This window comes from Eleutherodactylus coqui, chromosome 13, assembly GCF_035609145.1.
Source record: "Eleutherodactylus coqui strain aEleCoq1 chromosome 13, aEleCoq1.hap1, whole genome shotgun sequence".
In the NCBI taxonomy this organism is placed as follows: Eukaryota; Metazoa; Chordata; class Amphibia; order Anura; family Eleutherodactylidae; genus Eleutherodactylus; species Eleutherodactylus coqui.
Window position 1 is genome coordinate 1,305,293 of NC_089849.1, and position 16,375 is coordinate 1,321,667.

A 16,375-nucleotide genomic window follows, 5' to 3' on the forward strand; every position below is an offset into this window, starting at 1 on the left:
CTCATGACTGTAGGCGCTCAGCCCCAGCCTCTATCCTCATGACTGCAGGTGCTCAGTCCCAGCCTCTATTGCTGTCACTGTACGCGCTCAGCCCCAGCCTCTCTCCTTGTCACTGTACGCGCACAGCCCCAGCCTCTGTCCTCATGACTGCAGGTGCTCAGCCCCAGCCTCTCTCCTCATGACTGCAGGTGCTCAGCCCCAGCCTCTCTCCTCATGACTGCAGGCGCTCAGCCCCAGCCTCTCTCCTCATGACTGCAGGCACTCAGTCCCAGCCTCTATCCTCATGACTGCAGGCGCTCAGTCCCAGCCTCTCTCCTCATGACTGCAGGCGCTCAGCCCCAGCCTCTCTCCTCATGACTGCAGGCGCTCAGCCCCAGCCTCTCTCCTCATGACTGCAGGCGCTCAGTCCCATCCTCTATCCTCATGATTGCAGGCGCTCAGCCCCAGCCTCTATCCTGATGACTGCAGGCGCTCAGCCCCAGCCTCTATCCTCATGACTGCAGGCGCTCAGCCCCAGCCTCTCTCCTCATGACTGCAGGCGCTCAGCCCCAGCCTCTCCTCCTTACCGCAGGCGCTCAGCCCCAGCCTCTATCCTCCTTACCGCAGGCGCTCTGCCCCAGCCTCTATCTTACTCATTGGTTTTGTTTGTGGATACAGAAAAGGAGTCTCATTTACAGTGTGTACTGATATATATATATACATATACTGGAGAGTCGGTAACAACTGTCACCAATGAGAGTGCTGTGGACTCCTTGTTTTATCTGCTGCGATCTCCGTAGAGAAGCGGTTAACATACAGTGAAGGGCTCCATGGATGGTTGACTTCCCTGCACAGAAGGGCTATTAGGACAGGAAGGGGTGCACTAACTGGAGGGTCTACTCACTGAGGACAACGGCACCATCCAGCATCTCCTGCCTCGTCATGTGACTCATCTCATGGCCTCTCAGCAAAGATTCCAGCTCAGCTTGAACGGCCGCCATAGCCTTTGGGTTCTTCAGGAGAAACAGGAGGAGCCAAAAGGCAGCAGGACCCGTGTTCCCCTAAAACATAAGGATGGGGGTGAAGGTCATGACTGCACCTGATACCTGGATGTTATACTGGGAAATACAGGATTGTGGAAAAGGTTTCGGTCTGTGTGGAAAAATGCTGCAAAGTAAGAGTGCTTTCAAAAACAGAAGGGGTTGGATTGACTTCAAATGTATTCTGCAGCAGGACAAGCACCCCCAACATCCAGCCGATGCCATTAAGAACTATCTTCAGCGTTGGGAAGAACACGTAGTCCTGGAAGTGATGATGTGGCTCCACAGAGCCCTGATCTCACATCATGCAGTTTGTCTGGGCTTACATGAAGAGACAGAAGGCTTGGAGCGAGCCGACATCCACAGAAGATCTGTGATTAGTCCTCCAAGATGTCTAGAACCTCCCTGCTGAGTGCCTTCAAAAACTGTGTGCAAGTGTACGAAGAAGAACTGATGAAGGTGGAGGGCGTCGCACCCGATACTGATGGGGTTACAGCTCTCTCTTCTTCACTCACTTTCCATTTTGTTATTTAACAAAAATAAACTATTAACCCTTCTATCGCTGGAAGCATTTTCTCCACACCTGCTGAAGGCTTTTACAGAGTACTGTATACGCCATGTTAGACTGGGTAATTATACGCAGATTGTAGCAAGTGTTTCTAAGAATGGATATCAAATCCGGGAAATATGCATAATGGATATTATACAGGACCATCAACACTGGCTACTTCCTCGCACGGACGTTTATCGGGGTTACTTTTTCACTCCTGAGCCCCTCCAGGGCCAGGTGTGACACCTCTTACCTGTGTGGCCCACAACTGGAGGAGCATGGCCCTGCACTGCATCATGGCAGGCACACCCTGCTCCTGCAGGTGGCGCTGATAGCTCTCCAGCCACTGACTTCTACCAGGCTTTTTGCAGAGCTCCTCCACGTCCAGCAGCTTCCAGAGACGCTCCTTGACTGAACGGAGCCCCTTCTTCTCTGCTGCACAAGACAAGAATGGAACAGAGACTGAGAACAGACACCCCGCTGCCAAGCTCCACATGAATCCTGTGCTGAATGGCTCTGCCCTCTAGTGGAGCTCAATACGACGGCAGCATTTTGTGGAGAACCTGCAGGGTGCGTCCATATTGTTCTCCTGACTTACCGGCAGATAACTGGCCACGGGCGCTCTTCATCAGCAGATGATCCACTTTCCTGAATTCAGTGTAGATGTCCAGCGAATCCCTGAGATCCTCCTCACTGCCCTGAGGGGACTTTGCGCCAAAGAGCGTCAAATAGCCCGATCTGAGAGACAAGAAGACCCCAATATAATCATGTCTTCTGCAGCACCCCTGTGATGAAATAATAGTGACAGATGGTCGCCCATCTTTCCGTGCCAATCTGCCACCCTTCTGCTCGAGGGGAGGTTGAGTTGGACGGATGGTTGGGGGTATTTCCTGCCAAGCTCATCAATATTCATTCCCCCTCCGCTCCCTCTTGCACCAGAGGGGTCTTTGCTGGCCCTTGCTGCTTCCTCTGGGAAGCCACTTGTTGTGAAGTTACCCAGTGACGAGGGGACATCAGTCGTCTCCCCCTGACCGGCGTCTCCCGCCCCAAGCCCAGTATACACAACCCCGACACTGCGGCTCTCAGCCTCATACTAATCCGTCCTGTAATGAGAAGAATGGGGTTGTGGCTCATCTGACGGCGGGTATATCTTCAGACCGGCGGGTGTACCACGGAACCGCTGCATTCACTCCTGTCACGGTGCGACTTCCCAGAACCCTCAGAGTCGCCCATCTGTGTAGCTGATCATCATGTTTGGTACCCACGAATAGGGGGAATCCATGATCTGGAACATGGCGGCCGTAGCATTCCTATCAGAGGGCCTCTGGGAAATATGGCTGAAATGTTAGATTGGGGTCCATCCGGAAGGTCTACGCCCACTGAGCCCGCCCCTCAACGGAGTTGTGGTTGAAAGAAGGCTTTAAAACTAAGGGGTCCCCTTCTCAAATGGTGAGACCCCGGAGTGGCATCCAATGCCGGCCGGCTCCGCGCTCCGTGCCACAACTATTGGGGACACTTCATAGACTGGGATTTCCTCTTATTTTCTCCCTTTTTGTCTTCATCCGGTTTGCGTGTTTTTGTAGCTCCTCCCCTTCTTAAATATCGCCTCTTGTATATTTCTATCTAATCACCGCTGACACTTTTAGTCGTCGTGTCGGCTGGTGGAGACTGAGGTGGCGGACCTACCTGTCAGTGGCAGCAACGAGGGGTGTCAGGTCGTGCTGGATGCGATTTGGACTCCAACTTGCACGACTGCAGGTGGGTGACTGTCGAGACCGTAAACCACGTTGCCTGTGATACCTCCCAATCAAAACCATGGACTGTACCGTAACATAATGCTGTAGGTGAAGTGTAGCAGACCCTCCTCCCTCCGCGCTGTCTCCGACATACTGCTAAGAACTAAGGAAAGATGGCAGAACATGGCGTCGGTCAGCTGCCGCAGACTGGGGTGTTGCAAGTGCCTAGAAGAGAGAGCAAAACACAGTTATAGGCCAGAAGACACGCAAGGGGGCAGTCACCATGACCATGAGACGCGAGGGGGGCAGTCACCATGAGATGCTAGGGGGCGGTCACCATGACCATGAGACATGAGGGGGCAGTCACCATGACCATGAGACATAAGGGGGCAGTCACCATGACCATGAGACGTGAGGGGGCAGTCACGATGACCATGAGGGGGCAGTCACCATGACCATGAGACGTGAGGGGGCAGTCACCATGACCATGGGACGTGAGGGGGCAGTCACCATGACCATGGGACGTGAGGGGGCGGTCACCATGAGGCGCGAGGTGGCAGTCACCATGACCATGTGACGTGAGGGGGGCGGCCACCATGCGACGTGAGGGGGCAGTCACCATGAACATGAGACGCTAGGGGGCGGTCACCATGACCATGAGACATGAGGGGACAGTTACCATGACCATGAAACATGATGGGCGGTCATCAAGACCATGAGGCGTGAGGGGGGTGGTTACCATGACCATGAGACATGAGGAGGTGGTTACCATGACTATGAAATGTGAGGGTGCGGTCACCATGACCATGAGACGTAAGGGGGCAGTCACTATGACCATGAGACGTGAGGGTGCGGTCACCATGACCATGAGACGAAAGGGGGCAGTCACCATGACCATGAGACGTGAGGGGGCAGTCATCATGACCATCAGACGTAAGGGGGCAGTCACCATGACCATCAGACGTAAGGGGGCAGTCACCATGACCATCAGACGTGAGAGGGCAGTCACCATGACCATCAGACGTCAGGGGGTGGTCACCATGAGACACGAGGGTGTGGTCACCATGACCATTTATATTGTATAGCTATTGTAGACGCCATCTGCTTTTGACAGCAAGGAGAAGCTGTTTTCACAGGCATAGACTGCACCAGCGCCGGGTACATGACAGCAACAATATAATTGTTATGACCAGCAGGTGTGGACCCACTGTGCTAACTAACCGGTTTGGGTTTGGGCTAATCCTAAGGGCGTTATCCAGACAGTTCCCCGGTATTAACCCTTTAATCCCTGTACAGATATCTGGCCTTTGCTGCAGGAAATCGGGAAGACCACTACCTCTCAGAATAGTCCCGATGTGGTTGGCAGATACACCGATGCAACGCACCGCGAAACAATATGAACTACAATCAAATCCAGAGCAATGTCGAGGTAGGCAGAGTACAATGGAAATCAAGGTAGTAAAACCCAGAATCAGGGCAGACACAGGAGTCAGAAGCAGAAGACTTTTGCAAGGTGACTGAGACAAACTCACACCAATACTCGGGGAAGGATGAGGGTCCCCAGCTTAGCTAAATAGGAGGGCAATAACCTATTACCATGCAGCTGGGCTGGGAGCACTGGGGAGGATTAACTCCTGCAGTGCTGATGGAAAGTACCCAGCTACAAGCCCATTCATACAGGAGGAGCAGAACGATGTCTACATCTGCCCAGAACAGCAAGAGAGTGGCAGACATGGGTGGCCGGCCTAACAATAACCCACTAATCGCAATCACTGCAGGAGTCAGGGGCGTCTTCCACACATGACACGAGGGTGGTGATGGAGTCATATTTGAGGCCTGGTTAACTGTGACATCCTGCGCTAGGTCTGTCATGTGTATCAGCCCCTTCCCCTCCCCCCCTTATTATTGCTCACTCTACCCATCTGGCAGGCCGTCCTCTTCCTGAGGGTCACCAGCATGAGCAAACTTCATCAGGTTGGAGGTAGACTGCATGTGGAGCCCCACTGTGACCGAGACACAAGGCCCACACTGATATTAGTGGGGATAGACATGGCACTTGCCACGGTCGCTCTACCAGACTCCTCCCCGGAAGGACCCACTGAACCTGAGCCAAGTGTAGTTGACTAGATGCGTTGTCACTCGTGATGCCACCATTCCTTTACACCGTTGATTCTCCGGCAGTAGAATAAAGAGAGTGTACACACACGAATTAAACTTGAAGACTAAATCACTGGGAACGGGCAGTGACCGGTGGACTTTACTGTATACTTGAAGACAATACAGCTTACTCGCACGTGCAGGAAAGACAGCTTTCAGTGAACGGTCAGGGAGGAGAATACAGGATGACACCGGGCCTACAGTCTAAGTTATCTGTAGTGCTCCGCTCCAGGACACACACACTGCGGGACTCTGAATAACTCCGAGGGGGCGCACAACTCTCCGCTGACACTCACTCAGTACTCTTGGGATAGACGCTGCACGGCGGACTCCTTGCTCACTACTTACAGATGGTTCCTGGAATGATAGGCCTTAGGATACCTTTCCTCGGCTTCCATCACTTCACCACATGAGGGGTGAAGGTACCCCCATGTGGCCAGCACTCCACTCACAACCGTTGAAGAAGATAGAAGGCGACCCACACCCAACTCACAATCACTCATATTTATATCATTCAATACCACGTTACTAGACATGTTACATTCTCCAGACATATCCCAGCCACTGTCAGACATTAACCTCTTACATGCTGCATCTAATACACATAACTGAAGACACTTTGCAAAGGGCCAGATATATAGACTTTGGGCCACTACACTGGATAGTTTCAGATTTGTCTGCAGCAAATTGTGAATCTGAACACAAGTCTCTGATGAGGAGTAGGGGTAAGGGTCGAGGACGTGGACGCGGGTGTCCAAGTGAGGGTGTGGGCACAGGACAAGTTCCTGGGCGTGGTGAATCACAGCCGACTGCTGCGGGATTAGGAGAGAGGCAAGTTTCTGGGGCCCCCAGCTTCATATCACAATTTATGGGTCCGCGTGGTAGACCTTTATTATAAACAGAGCAGTGTGAGCAGGTCCTGTCGTGGATGGCAGAAAGTGCATCCAGCAATCTATCGACCACCCAGAGTTCTAAGCAGTCCACTGCTGCAACTCTGAATCCTCTGGCTGCTCCTCCTTCTTCCCAGCCTCCTCACTCCATGAAAATGACATATTCTGAGCAGACAGACTCCCAGGAACTGTTCTCGGGTCCCTGCCATGAGTGGGAAAAAATGGTTCCTCTCTCACCTGAGGAGTTTGTCGTGACCGATGCCCAACCTTTGGAAAGTTCCCGGAGTCCAGGTGATGAGGCTAAGTACTTCCAGCAACTGTCTCAAGAGCTTTCAGTGGGTGAGGATGATGAGACACAGTTGTCTATCTGTGAGGTAGTAGTAAGGGCAGTAAGTCCGAGGGAGGAGCGCACAGAGGATTCGGAGGAAGAGCAGCTGGATGATGAAGTGACTGACCCCACCTGGTTTGCTAAGCCTACTGAGGACAGGTCTTCAGAGGGGGAGGTAAGTGCAGCAGCAGGGCAGGTTGGAAGAGGCAGTGGGGTGGCCAGGGGTAGAGGCAGGGCCAGAGCGAAGAATCCCCCAACTGTTTCCCAAAGCACCCCCTCGTGCCAAGCCTCCGTGCAGAGGGCTAGGTGTTCAAAGGTGTGGATGCTTTTTAGTGAAAGCGCGGGGGACCGACGAACAGTGATGTGCAACCTGTGTCTCACCAAGATCATCCGGGGAGCCACCACTACCAGCCTCACCACCACCAGCATGCGCAGGCATATGATGGCCAAGCACCCCACAAGGTGGGACGAAGGCCATTCACCGTCTCCGGGTCACACCACTGCCTCTTCACCTGTGCCCCAACCTGCCACACAGATCCAATCCCCCTCCCAGGACATAGGCATGAGCGCCTCCTGGCCTGCACCCACACCCTCACCGGCTGGACACGAGTCAGAGCCTGGGACCGCTCACGTCCTACCCACACCCAGAATAGCGGGTCCTACCTCGGTGCTGGTATCTGCGGCGTTTTATGCCACCTCCTCCAAACCCTCCCCCTCCTCCTTCTCCGCCACCTCTACCTCTCAATTAAGAAGTGTGAGAACGTCGCCAGCAGTCGGTAGCGTGCGGCAGCAGAGCGGTGGGCAAGCGTCAGCAAGCTGTGATGAAACTAATCAGCTTAGGTGACTAGAGGCACACGACCCCCGAACTACTGCAGGGTCTGACAGAGCAGACCGACCTCTGGCTTTCGCCGCTGAGCCTCTAAAGGGCATGGTCGTGTGTGACAATGGCCATAACCTGGTGGTGGCTCTGCAGCTCGGCAGCCTCACATACGTGCCATGCCTGGCCCACGTCTTCAATATGGTGGTTCAGTGGTTTCTGAAAAACTACCCCCACCTGTCTGACCTGCTCGGCAAGGTGCACCGCGCGTGCGCACATTTCCGCAAGTCCACCATGGATGCTGCTACTCTCAGGACACTACAACGTTGGTTTCAGCTGCCAGAGCACCGACTGCTGTGCGACGTTCCCACACACTGGAATTCTATGCTGCACTTGTTGGCCAGGCTTTACAAGCAGCGTAGAACAATTGTGGAATACCAGCTGCAACATGGGCGGCGGTGAGGTAGTCAGCCTCCGCAGTTCTTTACAGAGGAGTGGGCATGGATAGCAGACATCTGCCAGGTCCTGGAAAACTTTGAAGAGTCTACCCAAATAGTGAGCGTCGATGCAGCCATCATTAGCGTTACCATCCCTCTGCTTTGCCTGCTGAAAAGTTCGCTGCTAAGCATAAAGGCCGACGCTTGATAGCCAGACCACCCTCATGTCTATATCTCAGCGCGTTTTGGAGGAGGAGGGGTAAGAGACTGCTGGCCACACTGCAGAGGGTACCCATTCTGCTTGCCTCTCATCTGTTTAGCGTGTATGGTCTGAAAAGGAAGAGGAGGATCCTGAAAGTCATCCTCCCAGTGAGGACAGCGATGTGTTGCGTACTGGGACCCTGGCACGCATGGCTGACTTCATGTTAGGCTGCCTTTCCTGTGACCCTCGCATTAGACGCATTCTGGCCAACGCGGATTACTGGGTGTACACCCTTCTCGACCCACGGTATAAGGAGAACCTTTCCACTCTTATTCCCGAAGAGGAAAGGGGTACGAGAGTGATGCAATACCACAGGGCCCTGGTGGAAAAAGTGATGCTAAAGTTCCCATCTGACAGCGCTAGCAGCAGAAGACGCAGTTCAGCGGGGCAACTAGCAGGGGAGGCGCTGGGATCAGGCAGCATGTCCAGCGCAGGCAGGGGAACACTCTCCAAGGCCTTTGCCAGTTTTATGGCTCCCCAGCAAGACTGTGTCACCACTCCCCAGTCAAGGATGAGTCGAAGGGAGCACTGTAAAAAGATGGTGAGGGAGTACATAGCCGATCAAACCACCGTCCTTCGTGATGCCTCTCCTCCATACATCTATTGGGTGTCAAAGCTGGACACGTGGCATGAACTTGCGCTGTACACCCTAGGGGTGCTGTCCTGCCCTGCCGCTAGCGTCTTATCAGAGAAGGTGTTTAGTGCTGCTGGGGGGATCATCACGGATAAGCGTACCCGCCTGTCAACTAACAGCGCCGACAGGCTTACACTCATAAAGATGAACAAAGCCTGGATTTCCCCAGACTTCTCTTCTCCAACGGTGGAGAGCAGCAGATCCAAAAGATTCTTTTAGCTGCAACAGGAGAAATATGCACCCTCTCTCTAACCCCAAAAAGGGGAGAAGTAGCTTGGTCTATCCCTCTCAGATATTACTCCTCCTCCTCCTCGGAGGGCTGCCTCCAGGCTCTGTTACAAATTAAGCAACAATGAGCTGTATCTTTAAAAAATGTTTATGGGTTTCACCTGCACTCGGGGTTAAGCAATTTTTCAGGGGTGCACCTGTACTCTTGGTACACCAATTTTTCCGGCCTTCGCCTACATTTCGCAAACAAAGTGTTTCAGGTGTTCGCCTATACTCTTGGTACACCAATGTTTGAGGGGTCCGCCTATACTCTTGCAACAGAAATATTTCGGGGGGCCGCCTATACTCTTGCTGCAGAAATGTTTCAGGGGTCCGCCTATACACTTGCTACTGAAAGGTTTCAGGGGTTTACCTATACTCTTGCTACAGAAATGTTACTGGGGCTTGCCTACACTGTGGGTGCACAAAGGTTTCCCAGCGCGGTGTTCAGCTGTCTGGCACAAATACACTGAATGACTTGGGCAGAAGTGTGGGCCAAGGCCAAGGTTCTGGGTGGGGTGAAAGTGTGCCATGTGTGGGCACTCTCTTTTCTTCATGTGTAATACTGTCTTTGGGTTTCATGGGCTCGCCTATGCTGTGGGTGCACAAAGGTTTCCTTGTGCGGTGTTCAGCTATCTGACACATACACAGAATGAATTGTGTGGGGACACATGGATTTCCCATAGCTATGTAACTCACATCACCTTGCGTAACACAAGGTGGAGGCTGGAACTGAACCTGACCCTGGGCCCGCTCACGTGCTTCCCACATAGAGTATTGCGGTTCCTACCTCGGTCACAGTTTCTCAGGCTTATTATGCCACCTTCTCCTCCTGCTTGGGGTCTGGGGATCAGCGCTGGGCAACATGTATTTGCTCTCGTGTTACCACAGTTACCTGAGACACTGGTTTGGACCAATCCAAAGAAGCGTAACTGAATTAATGAGACATTCACAGCAGTACTAGCATCCGAGTCCGCTTTAGGCCCACGATTGTTTAGGGTGTAGGCAGAGGCTGATGCCCTGGGGAGGGGTGTAACTGTGCCAGGTTTGGCCTGTGGAACTTCTTTGTTGGTCATCCAGTCTTTGGAGCGATGAAAGCAAACGTAACTCATTTAATGAGACGTTTGAGGGGTCCGCCTATACACTTGGTACAGAAAGGTTTGAGGGGTTCACCTATGCTGTACGTGCACAAAGATTTCCCATTGCGGTGACTTACCTATCTGGCACAAATACACTGACTGGTAGGGGGCAGAGTGCAGATGGCTTTCCCCTTGCATTGTTCAGCTATCTAACACCTACACAGAATGAATTGTGTGGGGACACATGGATTTCCCATAGCTATGAAACTCACAGCCCATTGGGTCAACCAGGTGGAGGCTGGGACCGAGCCTGACCCAGGGCCCGCTCACGTACTTCCCACACAGAGTATTGCGGGTCCTACCTCAGTCATGGTTTCTCGGGCTTAGTATGCCACCTCCACCTCGTGCTTGGGGTCTGGGGATCTGCCTTGATCGACATGTATTATCTCTCATGCTACAAATGACCACAGTTATCCGAGATACTGGATTGGAGCATTCACAGGAAGCGTTAGTGATTCCATGAGACTTTCACAGGGTCACTGTATACCTGTGGTGGCTACTTTTGCAACACCTCCTGCTTCAAACCAATCTTTGGTGTTAGTATGTGCTGCTGCATTGTGGAGATGTGTAGAAGTGCTGGCACCCGAGTCCCCTTTATGCCCACGTTTGCGGCTCCTGACAATTTTGTGATGGAGGTGGCATGGGATTGGAATGATGATCGTACGTCAATTTATCATCAATCCTCATCAGCATTGTGGGCTATCGCCCCCCCTCCTTTCAAGGAGGGTCGCTGCCTGGCCCTGCCAACCCTCTGCAGTGTGTGCCTCCGGTTCCTCCTCATCCAGTACACACTTATAAATAGACATGAGGGTGGTGTGGCTATGAAGCAAGCGTGTGGCATGAGGGCAGCTGAACGCTGCACAGGGAAAATTTTGTGTGTGCGCTGTGGATGCAGGGTCGTGCGCGCGGGCGGGGGGGGGGTTGGACAGCAATGCCAGCATGTAACCCAGGAGAAGAGGCAGTGGTGTCACCTGCAGGCAGTGATTGTCATTGGTTGCAGGTAGTGTGGTGCTTAGCTAAGATGTGCCAGTGCGTGTGCTTGCTAATGCGGGTCTGTCCCAAGTAAATTGTTAGAGGGGTGACACCAGACTCTTGCCCCCATTTTGGCTTAATAGTGCGACCTGGGAGCCTCAGATGCAGCCATGCATGCTTCCCCTGCCCTTCCCTATCCGTTGCTGTGGTGTTTCAATGCCTTTCTGATGTTTTCAGGTGATTCACACAACCTCCCCCATGCAGAGCATCGGTCAGCTTGAAAAATGCTCGGGTCGCCCATTGACTTCAATGGGGTTCGTTACTCGAAACGAACCCTCGAGCATCGTGAAAAGTTCGACTCGAGTAACGAGCACCCGAGCATTTTGGTACTTACTCATCTCTATTACAAGAAGCTGCCATAATTCCTAGATATTAGCCCCACCTCTACTGGTCACATGATCCTTACATTGTTAACAATCTCCTCTCAGCAGCAGCATCGTTCTCAGGGAGCCGGACATCAAACATTCGTTCCATTAATATCTCCGCGTATTTCCCAAAATCCAGCTTGTCAGGGGACTCCAGGAGTACGCCATCATAGGAGTGCGGGTCCAGCAGTACCGTCACAAATCTCCCGGCAACCTGGACCTGAGGGGCACAACCAGAAACTGTTCACCTGAGAGGCCACGATGCTGAGGGCTCACCCTGTGAGGGGCCACACTGGTGGAGGCTTACCCTGTGAGGGGTATATTGGTGAGGGCCCGCTGTGTAATGGATATGTGGATGAGGGCCTGCCCTGTGAGGGGCCATGATGCTGAGTGCCCGCCCTGTGAGGGGCCATGATGCTGAGTGCCCGCCCTGTGAGGGGCCACACTAGTGAAGGCCCACTGTGTGAGGAGGTGTTTTGGGGGAGATAGGAAATAGGGTTGTTATACATTAGAGTTCCACTTTCTATCAGGATGTATTAGAAATGTGGCCAGCGAAGTGCGGTTTATAGTCACCTCCCCTCCCCCACTGCACCCCATAATACCAAGGAGCCCCTCTAACTCAGAAGTCTTTTGTGTTCTCATTGACACTAATCTCATTTTAAACTCAGCACCTTCTACACTAGTCACTTGTCTTATTTTCCACGTCTTGGCATTTTTCCATCACATGAAGCTGATGCCTTACACTCAAAAAGGACATGCCCAGAAAGAACAGGGTGGAGCACGGCAAATGGTCCGGGGCCTGGACATTTATGGTCAAGCTGAAGCGTTCAGAACTCAATGGCCCACATTCCATCTGCAACCTTCCTCGGCAGGGATCGTATCTTGGCCTTTTACCAGGGGCAGCTGAAGCTGGCAATGATGGAGAGGCAATGATGCATGCCCCCCGAGGGCGAGAGTAGTGGAGCTTCTGCTGAAGATGGGCTTCAGGGCGGTTGACACCTTTGCCCTGATCCATCCTTACGGCACGTCTGAGTTTGACATCAGTTTTGTTCGCCCAGAGGGCCTAGAAATCTTCTAGGGAAATTATGAGCTGGTGAAAAACGAGCCCGGCTGGCGAGACTTTGCCATCCAGGTGGTGTCTCGCCAGAATGAGATCAAGAAGGTGACCATTTTGACCCGTATCGAGTCACTTTCTTGCTTTGATATTATGACGTGGCTCAGTCGGTACGGAGACGTGACGGAGATGCCCCAAAAGAACAGGGATAGGCACGGCATATGTTCCGGCGCCTGGACGTTCATGGTCAAACTGAAGCGTTCAGGAAACTCAGTGGCTCACATACCATCTGCAGCCTTCCTCGGCATCGTATCTTGGCCCTTTACCAGGGGAAGACGAACCTCTGCCATAGGTGCGGCGACCCCTCATACTTGAGCACTGCTTGTAAGACCATGAAGTGCGCTCTGTGTGGGGGTCTGGGTCATCTAGCCACCTCCTGTGCGGAGATAAGGTGTAACCTGTGTGGTGACCTTGGTCACCCATTTAGTTTCTGTCCGTGCTCCTTTGCCAATGTGGGCTCAGCCCCTACGGATGGGGCCCATGGTGCGGCCTCTGGGGGCGAGGGGACTAGCAGAGCTCGCGGAGCCCAGGCACCAGGGAAGAACTGGCAAAAGACGCCTGCTGAGCAGAGGCGTCAGGGCAAATGCAGACGGAGCAGGGAGTTGACAGGAGCCCACGTGGCAGGTGGGTCAATGGTGGCCCCTGTTCCTGAAGCAAACCTTGCGGCTGAGGCCTTGAGGGACAGCGAAGTAGATGAAGAGGACAGGAGGATCCAGAGGGAGGAGGGAAAGACCAACTCTTCAGATTCATCCTGCTATGAGAGTGTGGATGAGGAAGGCAAGAGGTGGTTAGAGAAACGGCGTAAGCTAGGTGCCACTAGGAGAAAGCGAAGGGGGGATTCAAGATCTTCTCCCACCCTGGGCCAAGTACTGGAAGGAGAAGCCTGCTCATCTCCAGTTGGACTCTCCAATATGTACCGGGCCCTTCAAGACATCTCTTCCTCCTCTGCGGGGGAAGCGAAGGGCAAGGTGCCTGAGGCAAAGAGGGGGTCAACGGGGGGCACTGAGTCTCCTCCTCGTGGAGGCATAGTTTCTTCCGGGAAGTGGGCTACTCTCGAGCCTGGAAACAAGGATGTCGTGGTTGGAGGATCCCTTGGTATGGATACATCCGCGTCAAAAAAAAGAAGCAAGGGGCTTTCCTCTGACCCCGAGGAAGCGGGTGTGAGGAAGAAAGCCAATAATTTAATCACTCATGATGGCGGCACCCACCCCGCTGACGCTGGCATCGATTAATGTTGCCAGCATTAAGTCGGATACGGCAAGATTTGCGGCCTTTGATTTTCTCGGCCGCGTTGAAGCCGACATTTTATTTTTGCAGGAGACCAGGCTGTCCGATTTGGCAGCCTTACATAAGGCAAAAAGGGAGTGGAGGTCAGGCCCTTCCTACTGGTCTCTTGCGGCCGAGCCGTATAGTGGAGTGGTGGTTCTTTTTACCGCAGCGGTTGAATGCCGACGAGTTATTGAATTAGAAATGGGAAGGTGCCTGATCTTAGATGTCCTCATGAAGGGACAAGAATTGAGACTTGTAAACATCTATGGTCCCCAGTCAAAAAAGGACAGGAAGAGTCTCTTTATGAGGATCAAGCCCTACCTTTTTACCAGCCGCCAAGTTGTCTTTGGAGGTGACTTTAATGCAGTCATGAGAGCCCGCGATAGGGGAGGCTCTGGAGACAGGCGGTTGGCTTTTGACAGCGTCGCACTGAATAGCGTAGCTAGCGAAGCTCGCCTGGTGGATGTCCACATCCGGCACACCCCAGGCCACGAGGGATTCACCTATTATAGAGGTCAGAGCAGGTCTAGAATAGACAGGTTTTATTTGAAGGAGGAAGCCATCTCTTCACCAGTGTCCGTTGTGGAGGTGGAATTCTCCGACCACTGTCTAATATTGTTTTCTCTGAATGTTGCAGAGACCCCCCGGATGGGCAGAGGTTTTTGGAGACTGAATTCATCACTCCTGGAGGAAGCAGAGATAAGACAGTCCTTTGAGGATTTTCTGCAGAGCCAGGTACCATTACTGGATCTTTGTAGCAGTAAGTCAGAGTGGTGGGAGATGTTCAAGAGGAGGGCGGCGAGGTTCTTCCGAGAGCTCTCCAACCTCAGATGCCTGGACAGGTACCGCCTGTACAACGGCCTGAGGAGGAAACTCGAACATCTCGTTTCGACTGGAGGTAGCCGCGAGGAGATCTCCAGAGTGAAATCTTTGCTCAAGAAGTGCCAGTATGATAGACACGCATCCTTGGTTTTTGAGAGGGATTTCGGGAAGTACCGCTCAACCGACCCTTACAGAAACTGTAGGATATCAGTGAATAGTAAAGTGGTCACTGGACTGATCGATAGTACAGGATCCCTGAATCGATCCAGATCAGGGATTCTGGAGGTCGTCAGATCCTACTACTCGCAACTCTTGGGAAAGAGGGATCTAGATTCGGAAGTGATGTCGGCTTTCCTGGCTGAAACTGTCCCTGAGCCGGGGGTAGACACCTCTCTTGATGTTTTGACAGGAGAGATCAGAACAGAGGAAGTTAAACTGGCGATTGATGGGCTCCGGCTCAAAAAAAAAAAAAATCGCCAGGACCGGATGGACTAACATCCGAGTATTATAAGACCTTCAAGGACCTCTTGAGTCCCCTCTTGACGGAGGTATTAAATGAGTGTCTTTCCTCGGGCACTCTGCCAAAGTCAATGAGGAGGTCAGCTTTGATCCTTCTGTCAAAGGGTAAAGACTCGAGCCGTATTGAGAACTGGCGTCCCATAGCGCTTCTCAATACGGACAGGAAGGTTCTGGCAAAAGTGCTGTTTAATCGGTTGGTCAAGTTTGCACCCCAGCTCCTCTCGGGGGCCCAGCATTGCTCTGTTCCAGGCCGTAGCACCTTTAGCGCTGTTCTTGGTGTCCGGGAGGCAGTGGAGCAGGGTAGGGCTGGTCACTGGGAGGGGTACTTGCGGTCCTTGGATCAGGCCAAAGCATTTGATCGGGTTAACCACGAGTACCTCTGGTCAGTCCTTCTGAGATACGGCCTGCCAGTGGGGTTTGTTGATTGGCTGCGAACATTGTATGCAGGGGCTGAGACTTTCCCGCTGGTGAACGGTTGGCTTGGCCGCCCTTTTGAGGTGGTGTCCGGTGTCCGTCAGGGCTGTCCTCTAAGTCCCCTGTTGTATGTGTTTGCGATAAATCCCTTCCTTACGAGGGTTGATCGTGGACCTATAGCAGGGGTCGGGATGGACCGGGCGGTGCCGGAGGCTACCCTGAGGGCAGTGGCATACGCCGATGATGTCACGCTCTTCGTATCCTCAAGGGAGGAGGCGGAGTTTGTGGTGTCGGAGGTGGATGGCTACTCAGAGACATCTGGGTCCAGGGTCAACTGGGATAAGTGCGAAAGTCTCTGGTTAGGAAGGGGGGATCCTTTGTTTGATCTCCCGGACACTCTTCCGGTGCCCCAGACTTCAGCAAAAGTTCTTGGCATCAAATTTGGCCAGGGGGATTACCCCATGCAAAATTGGGTAGACAGGCTAGACGGTGCCACTCACAAGGTTAATCAGTGGAAGGGTTGGTCTTTAACCCTTCGGGAAAGAGTTAGCCTGATCAAAACATACCTGCTCCCTTTATTCATCTACCTGGGCAGCGTATGCAT

At 53.0% G+C, this 16,375-nt stretch overlaps 1 protein-coding gene across 1 annotated transcript in view; it reads right to left on the reverse strand.

Annotated features, from left to right (window-relative positions):
- PTGIS (prostaglandin I2 synthase) overlaps positions 1 to 16,375 on the reverse strand; it is a 104,660-nt gene that overhangs the window by 52,952 nt on the left and 35,333 nt on the right. The window contains exons 3-7 of the mRNA XM_066587388.1: positions 11,675 to 11,853; positions 3,396 to 3,530; positions 2,168 to 2,307; positions 1,823 to 2,004; positions 884 to 1,040 (exon numbers count right to left, since the gene is read on the reverse strand). Of these exons, the coding sequence (XP_066443485.1) occupies positions 884 to 1,040; positions 1,823 to 2,004; positions 2,168 to 2,307; positions 3,396 to 3,530; positions 11,675 to 11,853 (793 nt within the window). The remainder of the gene's footprint in view (positions 1 to 883; positions 1,041 to 1,822; positions 2,005 to 2,167; positions 2,308 to 3,395; positions 3,531 to 11,674; positions 11,854 to 16,375) is intronic.